General features: G+C 44.5%; 2 protein-coding genes across 2 annotated transcripts; both read right to left on the bottom strand.

Annotated features, from left to right (window-relative positions):
* Positions 1 to 1,455: 1,455 nt before the first annotated feature.
* On the bottom strand, positions 1,456 to 2,462 carry LOC123078743 (uncharacterized). The gene is made up of 2 exons (XM_044501349.1): positions 1,847 to 2,462; positions 1,456 to 1,739 (listed from the first exon to the last, which is right to left on the bottom strand). Exons 1-2 carry the CDS (start codon positions 2,460 to 2,462, stop codon positions 1,693 to 1,695), a joined length of 663 nt encoding a protein of 220 aa, XP_044357284.1. The 3' UTR covers positions 1,456 to 1,692.
* Positions 2,463 to 8,156: 5,694 nt separating this feature from the next.
* LOC543479 (EC protein I/II-like) lies at positions 8,157 to 8,714 on the bottom strand. Its single transcript, NM_001427995.1, has one exon. The coding sequence runs from the start codon at positions 8,630 to 8,632 to the stop codon at positions 8,387 to 8,389; it is 246 nt and encodes an 81-aa protein (NP_001414924.1). The 5' UTR covers positions 8,633 to 8,714; the 3' UTR covers positions 8,157 to 8,386.
* Between the last annotated feature and the right edge of the window lie 263 nt (positions 8,715 to 8,977).

The raw sequence follows: 8,977 nt of genomic DNA on the forward strand, positions 1-8,977 counted from the left end.
GCTCCTTTAGGAATTTCCTCTAAGTCCCAAACATCTTTGGAACTCATTGATTTCATCTCGTCCTCCATTGCCTTCATCCACATCGATGAATGAGGGCTTCTCATGGCTTCTTCATATGAGGTGGGATATTTTTCCATATGAACCATTTCTGTGTTATAAACTTTAAAGTCAGTAGAAATAGCTGACTTTCTTGGTGTTGTAGACCTTCTAAGGGCCTCAGTTTCTGGCACATTCTGTGCCTCAACTTCTGGCACTTCTTCTAAAATTTGCTGCTGCACCTCCCTTTCATGCTCAACAACGGGTTCAGTCGGCTCCTGACGGACAGGTTCCGGGTCTGCCCCCATAGTTGTCATGGGTGGAGTTGCAACTGGTAGTGAGAAAAATGGCTCCTGAATCATCGGATTAGGTGCATGCACCCTCTTCTCCTCAAGATCAATTTTCCGAGCTACCAAGCTCCCCCTCATCATTTCGTCCTCTAAGAAGACTGCATGTCTCGTTTCTACAAACTTTGTATATCTGTCTGGGCAGTAGAAACGAAAACCCTTTGATCTGTCTGGATAGCCAATGAAGTGGCAACTCACTGTTTTGGGATCTAACTTTCCAATGTTTGGATTAAACATTTTGGCCTCAGCAGGGCACCCCCACACCCTGAAGTGTTGTAGGGATGGCACCCTTCCTGTCCATAGCTCGTACGGTGTTTTGGGCACCGACTTGCTTGGTACTCTATTGAGAATGTGAATGGCGGTTTTAAGCGCCTCCATCCATAATCCCAATGGCAAGTTGGAATAACTCATCATGCTGCGCACCATATCCATAAGTGTACGGTTGCGCCTTTCAGCTACTCCATTTTGCTGAGGTTCGCCCGGCATTGAATACTGGGCAACTATGCCAGTCTCCTGCAAGAACTTTGCAAAAGGTCCAGGGACTTGGCCATATGGAGTGTGCCGACCGTAGTACTCTCCCCCACGGTCGGACCTAACTATCTTTATTCTTTTATCATGCTGATTTTCAACTTCAGCTTTGAATATTTTAAATTTATCCAACGCTTCAGATCTTTCTTTGATTGGATAAATATATCCATAGCGAGAGTAATCATCTGTGAATGTTATGAACGAGTCATATCCATCCACACTTTTCACCGGAAATGGTCCACAAATATCAGTGTGCATGATTTCTAGTGTGCATGTGCTATGGATTACACCTTTTTTGATTTGTTTTACGTACTTTCCTTTAATGCAATCTATGCATTGTTCTAAGTCTGAAAATTTTAACGGAGGAAGAATTTCACTTTTGACTAATCTTTCTATTCTCCCCTTCGAAATATGGCCCAAGCGACAGTGCCATAATTTCGATGAGTCGAATGTTCTTTTTCTTTTCTTTTGCTCTTTATTCGGCACGGAAACATTTTCTTTCACATTGCAAACGGAATAAACTTTTTCACGAAGTGATAATAAATAAAGCTCATCATGTAGTAAAGCATCACCCACATAAGCATTATTATACCAAATGGCACACTTGCCATGTCCAAAATGACATTCATAATTATCTTTGTCCAAACAAGAAACACTAATTAAGTTTCTATGACATGACGGAACAAATAAAACATCTCTAAGTAGAAGATTGAATCCGCCAGCTAACTCCAAGGAGATATCACCGACATCTTCAACTTCTGCTTCAACTCCGTTTGTCACTTCAATGCGTCTTTCGCTTCTTAGCGTAGTTCGCGTCGAATGGAATCCCTATAAAGAATTTGCAACATGAACAGTTGCTCCGGAATTAATCCACCAAGTGGATTTTGAAAACTGTGTATACAAGGATTCATTGACAAATGAAACTATATTGTTACCTCTTTTTGCCATGACTGACTTCAGCCAAGCAGCGCAGTCTTTCTTGTAATGCCCTTTCTGCTTGCAGTGGAGACACGTGTCTTTGTCCACTGAGAAAGGTTGTTGCTGATGCTGATGCTGATAGGGGGCTTTTCCATTCTTTGAAGGAGAACTTTTGTTGTTTTGATTGTAGTTCTTTTTCTTCCAATCCTTCACATAGTTGATTGAGCCACCATGTGTGGCTTTGAGTCTGTCCTCTTCTTGGACACACATTGCTATTGTCTTTTCAATGTCCCATGTTCCAGGTGACATATTATAGTTTACAACAAAAGTTGCAAACTCCTGTGGCAGTGAAGCCATGACCAGGTGGACCAGGAGCGCTGGTTTGATCTCCAGATCCGCATCCATGGGCTTGAGCTTTGCTGCCATATTACTCATCCTGAGGATGTGCTCTCTTATTCCACGACTACCACCTGTGTAGCGTTCTGTCACCAGTTGCTCTAACACCTGGGTGGCATAGATCTTTGAAGAGCCAGTGAACTGGCTCTTTATCTTTGCAAGCAACTCCCCTGCCGAAGTGCACTCTGCAATGGAGCCCACAATGGCGCTCTCAATTGTATTCTTTATGAAAGCCATGCACTTTTTGTTTGCATTGACCCACTTTTGGTTATCTATGAGGTAGTACTGCTCCAAAGGAGCATAGTCCCCCTTCTTTTTAGCCCATGCAGCATCATCATCAGTGGCCTCTCTTACTGGCTCTGTGGGTCTGATCGGCTATGGTTTCTCCACAACCCAGTCAAGATCAGCACAAACAAATGCCAGTTCAACTTTCTTCCTCCACTCAGTGTGGTTGTCACCTTTGAGTGTCGGAACTTCTTTTAGGCAACTCATCAAGTGAAAGCCTCCTGAAATCACAATTTAAGTGACATCAATAAAACAATCATATGCAATAATCTAACGTTGGTCAAATTAAAACATACAATTGTCTATGCAATTAAATCTATATTACCATTGGGCAAAATATTAGAAATAAATGCACCTCTAAATCTCAATAATAAAACATGATCATGTTATTAATAACGTTGGTCATAAAAATAACATAATCATATTTATTTTAATAATCACTTTAACATGCTCTTAAACACATAATTCCTTTTAAACTTTTATTTTCTTTTAAAGAGCACCAATTATTTATTTACGCAGCGGAAAAACGTGAATAAAAATTCACGAACTTTTTTCTTTTTACAGAAACTTTTATTTGACTAAATAAAAATTCATGAACTTTTCTATTTTCTGTTTGCATTTTCAGAAACTTTTTCTTTCACTTTTCTATTTTCTAAACAAAAAATTTTCGTTGGAAAAAAATGTATAGAAAACACTATTTGAAATCTGCCAAATAAACTGAACAAATAACAAAAAACTTAAAAGACACGCAGCTTCAGCCGGCCTCGGGCTGGCGCGGGAGGCCCGCAGCGGCCTACGGCCTGCTCCCTCCCGCGCGCTCGCGCGAGCCGAGCCGACTCAACCCGGCCTCGGCCGCCCGCAGCTGCTCTTTCGGCCCAATGGCCCGCAGCCGCTTTAGGTTTTCGATCGGGGCCGTCCGTCGCGATCCGACGGTCCAACGCCGATCTCGCACGAACAAAAACAGGAGTCGATCCCCATCGATCGAAAACCTAGCGCCATTCCTCCCCAGCCCCGGCGCCTCTCTCGCGCACTCCGCTGACGGCGGAGAGAAGGGCTTGGCCCCGGCCGCCAGCGACGGCAGCGGATGCCACGGCGCCGCGCGAGCCTCTCCTGCTCCTCCTTTCCTCCCACTTTAGTCTCTTCTTGCTGTGACAGAGAGACAGAGCGGCGCAGCTGTGGAGCTGGGTTGGGGCTCCGCCGGCCGCCGGCGACGGCGTGAAGCCACCGCACCGTGCGAGCCGCGCGCGAGCCCCCTTCTCTTCCCCCCTTACTGTCCTTTTCCACCGCCCGCTCCTCCTCGCAGTAAATGACGATGGCGGAGCTTCGAGCGGCGGTGCCGTTGCCATTCTCTTCGCCGGCTGCGTGTTCCCCTCTGCGGTGAGCGCGCCGCCGTCGAACGGATCGGCCGCGGTACACTTTGCCATCACTTTGCCCCTCGCGGGGTTGTTCTTCGTCCGGACGGCTCGGCTTGCCGATGCCCGTTCGGATCGAGAGGAACTGGCGCGGACAGTGTGGCGGCGCACTTTGCCGGCGAGCCCGAGTGCCTCCTCCGGTGATCTTTGTGATTTTTTTGTTTGCTTTTTTGTTTTTCTGTGCCCTGTTAGGGTTCTTTGGGGGTTTGGGGATCCTTTTCCTTTCTTTGTTTTCTTTTTACCGAAAATCTTCTAGCCCGATCTGGCTACCTGATACCATTGATAGAACCTTAGATCGGAGTGGGCTAGGAGATTTGGTGAACCTACCTTGTCCAGGTACAGATGAGGAACTCCCGGTGCCGGCCATGGTGACGGTGCCCGGTGATGACAGGGAGTGGATGGCGGCAGTGTGTGGGCAGTGGCGGCGGCGGAGCTTCCCGTCACTGTCAGTGCTAGACCTAGATCGGGTCGGGGTTTTCGGTGGGGAGCCTGGCAACGCGGTGAACCTCCTACTGCGTGCCACTGGCCCCCACCTCTTTATGTAGCGCTGCGTGACAGGGGCCCGTCAACCATATTGTGGTTGGGCGCCCCCGATCAGGGCGCGGATCAGGGGTCCGTTGGGCCGTTGGGCCCACACGGGAGAGATCAACCTAACAGCATGGACATACGGGGATGTTTTTCTGCCGACCTAGAGACGCAGCCTGGACGAAGGTAGCTAACCCCGTTTCAGAATACTTCTTCAATGACTTCGCCTACTCCGAGTCCGAGGGCAAGATGCTCGCCTTGGACAACGAAGGCGTGACGGTTGTGTTCGATGCCGCGACACTCGAGGCCCTCTACCAGGTCGACGTGCCCCCGGTGACCTTGAACTTCAGGTACGCTCACCCTACCTCAGTTGTCTTATCGGTGTGTCACATGTGTAAGAAATACTTTGTAATTAGCTTTGTATGTAATTAGCTTTGTATGTAATTAGCTTTGTTTCTCATCCCATCCCCCTCTCAACAACCAATTTCTCAACCATAGAAATCTCTCGGTGGCTGCAGTCTCCACCATACAATGGACTGGCAATTACACCACCACCCATCGACATTGTGTTGAGCAGCCTGATGGGTACCCATCAGGCACAGATACCCATTTGGAATCGGCATGGGCATGGGTGTGATATTTACCACGTGATTGCCACACCGGTGCACAGTGATACCGATAAGTCAAGAGCAAGTGAGAGCACTTATCGATAAACCATTGCCATCTATAAGTGATAAAAAAAGGGTTTACACAGGCAGTCCACACCTGGGCCGGTCCATGCAGTAGGCACCTCCTATACTGCGCTCTGGCACTGGAAGAAGACGCAACACGCCTGTTTGGGCCAGCCCATGTCTGGACGGCCTTTTTAAATTTCGTTTATTATTATCATTATTATTATTTCCTTTTTCTTTTTCTATTTTACATAATTTGGGACCTAAAAATGTTCCAAAAATTAAAAAATAATTTTTAAATAAATGTTTTTTGATTCAAAAAGTGTTTGAGATTTTGTAAATAATGTTTGCTTATTCAAAAAATGATTGCCATTTCAAAAACAAATGTTCGGGAAATAAAAAATGTTCATGATTTTTATGAAGTTTGTGTATTAAACACCGTTAATGAAATTGAACAAAATTTTGTAAATTCAAAAATATTCATGAATGGAAAAATATCCTAAAAATTCAAAAACTATTCATGACTTACGAAATAGTTTATTCATTAATAAAATGTTCACTGATTCAAAAAATGATCTTGCATTTCAAAAAGTGTTCGTTAAATAATAAAAATGTTTGTTAAATCAGAAAAAAATTGTGAATTTCAAAAGTGATTCCACCAATTTAAAAAGTCATTGATTCTAGAAATGTTCGCTATTCAAGAAAATTATTTTTAAAAATGTTCACATTTTTTTATAAATATTTTCAAATAGTATAACTTTTTATGAATTCAAAATGTGTTCCTTATTTTAGAAAATGTTCAAAAATTTGTAAAAGTGTTCGTGAATATAAAAAATATTCATGATTGCAAATATGTGCACGAGTTAAAAAAATGTTCCTGATTTCACAAAATTGAGAGTGATAGTGTATCTTGGTGATGCATCAAAATGTGGTCATGACCATTGGAAATTGTATGGCGGATTCTATAACCCCAAGGATTCAATGGTATATGGATGTAGAAAATATAAGATTTCCGATCCTAATGGGAAAAAGTGGGGAACAGATACCCAATAGGATAGGATCCTTGGTAGGAACTTTTGGTAATAGTTTTCTTTTCTCCCGCTGCAACATACTGCCCTTTTGCTATAGAATTCAAAGTATTTTGTGTCTTCAAAGGCTTACATAATATATATACTGCATACTTCTGTTGGTAACGTTAAGATCCCAACCATAATATATATACATCTTCAGAACAATACACAAGCTCCCTCGCAAAAAAAGAGAACAATATATAAGGTCACCTTCAGAGAAAATAACAGTGCAATATATACCCTTGGTAACATCACCTGATCACGTATCTGTGATTGCTTGATCGCACAGAACCATTAAGATATATTAAATCGGCTTCTCTTATACAAAATCAGGTGTCCCCTACTGGTTATCAAGGCCATTATCCTCTCTCAGGGCGTGGGTTCAACTCCCATTCATTGCGTTGCATTTATTTTATTTTATTTCCTTCATACGCCATTAGCTGGGCTATGAAAAAAAACCAGTCACTTTGTAAAAAGGTCCCTGTAAAAAGTTAGTTTGCCAGCAAGCAAGGGTATGCTGATATGGCAGCCACGTTGTCAGCTTTTTACCTTCCGGGTTCGCTTTGGCAAGTCCCATTCATAGCGTTGTATTTTATTTTATTTTTCCTCCATAAAAAAGGCCACTTTGTAAAAAGGTCCCCATAAATAAGTTAGTTACCAAGCAAGCAAAGGGTACGCTAACATGGCAGCCACGTCATCGGCTTTTTACCTTCCGAATCGATTTTGACCTTATTTGATCAAATTAATGAGTTTCTGGACTAAATTCGATCCCTTTTTGAGTTATTGGCCTAAAGCATGCAACCAATTACTCACTCTTTCAAAACCAATCTTCAACCAATTACTCACTCTTTCAAAACCAATCTTATGTCTTTTTTAATTAAAGATTTAGAATTATCCTAAGTCAAACTTCATTGAATTTGATTAAGTCCCAGAAATAAAAGCCGACAGCTTGCCAAATAGTGAGATCATCAGTGATATAAAACGTCTTCTCCAGCAGGATGGAAACTTTACCATCTCGACCATATGTCGCTCTTGCAATGGTGTAGCTCATGCTCTTTTTTTTTTCAAAAATGATCCAGTCTATTATTAAAGTTTATCGAAAGTATAAAGCATCTTAAACCTAATAAAAACTACATCGAAATTCTAAGACAAAAAAAATGACCACTGCCACTCTCAGAACAAGCTGCCGATGCGCCATTGTCACCGCTTTCTAAGACCACCGAATGACCACTACCGCCGCTAGAACGAACTGCCGACGTGCCATTGTCGCCACTATCGGAGCCGGTGTGATCTTGTTGATTACAGGTGTGATCTTGTTGATGACAGCTGGGAGGTCTTCATGTACGTGCCCCTAAAAACCAGTATCCTGAAGTCGCGGTTGTTGAATCCTTAAACAAATCTAAAGTATCTGACATCAAACCTTGTCACATAACAAGAAACCCAAATCTCACCGCCCCATGAACAAACTCGAGAAACATGAAAGCTCGAAACACAAACTCGAATAAAAAGCATCGCCATCCGCCTGAATGTTGCATCTATGAAACTAAAAACTCATAACCTAAACCAGGCAACCGGGTTCCCTCTCCTCGCCGGAGCAACAGAGGAAAGACGAATTCATGGGTCGCCGACAAAGAGTGACGACAAAGAAAGGTGGCTCATGGTCTTCCTCAGCTTGGCTATCACAACAATGATGTGGTTATGGTCTTGTGTGGCGTATGGCCCCGCTCAGCTTGGGTATCACAACAAGCGCACTACGGCGTGGCTTAGATCGGGTGGCTTAGATCGGGTCCATTTTCTATTAAGTCTATATAAAAATATATAGACATCTGTAACATCAAATTTACTGTGAGAAATATATTTTCATATTATATATATTTTATATTGTAGAGCTCAATAGATTTTTCTTTAGACTTGGCCATTTTTCTTAAGAAAATCGTAGAACTACAATTATTTTGCAACAAGTAAAACTTGTAACAAGCCAAAGGACTTCAAGTACATTTAGGAAAGGAGAAAATAGCACACATAAACTATTTATTCGTTCTTACACACTGATGCGAGTAGGTAGGTAAATACACACGACACGTCCACATATGACTCATGACGGCTCAGCGGCACTTATTTATGGCTAACTCAGTAGCTAGCTCTACTACTAGTGCATCAGTTCACGACTAGTGGCGCGTCGACGCGTCGGCCACCGATCAGGCGGTCGCCGAGCCGCATGAAGCGCAGTTGCAGGCCGCGCCGCAGGAGCAGTTGGCCCTCCTGTTCGCCCGCCCGGACGGCGTCCCCTCGCGCCCGCACGCGCACGGGTTGCACCCACAGTGCTCGCCGCACCCGCACGTCGTGTGCTCCCCCGCCGCCGCGCCGCTCCTCGCCGAGGTGCACCTGCAGCCCGTGCCGCCGGGGCACGGCACGGCGCACCCGCACTTGTCGTCGCAGCCCATCTCGATCTCCGGCGTGCCTTGCTCGATGCTCGTAGCTCTTCTCAGTTCACCACTATGGCCACACTGTATGCCAGAGCACGGGGCTGTAGGGGGTGCGCTGCGCGACTATATGAAGAGTGGGCTTAAGCGGCGGCATGTCTTTCGAACGTCGGAGCTGCCGGCGTGTGGCAGTGGGCGGGGACACGTGGGGTACACGGCAGGAACTAGGGATGGTGCGGTGGCAGTGGCACCTACGTACGTCGGAGACGTGTATACAAATACCTATGAAAACGGCCAAGCCACGGGCATATATATCCGGTAGATGGATGGAGCAGTGGTTATGAAAACCCGGACCCTCATCGTAAT

The sequence above is a fragment of the Triticum aestivum genome, chromosome 1B, assembly GCF_018294505.1.
Source record: "Triticum aestivum cultivar Chinese Spring chromosome 1B, IWGSC CS RefSeq v2.1, whole genome shotgun sequence".
NCBI lineage: Eukaryota > Viridiplantae > Streptophyta > Magnoliopsida > Poales > Poaceae > Triticum > Triticum aestivum.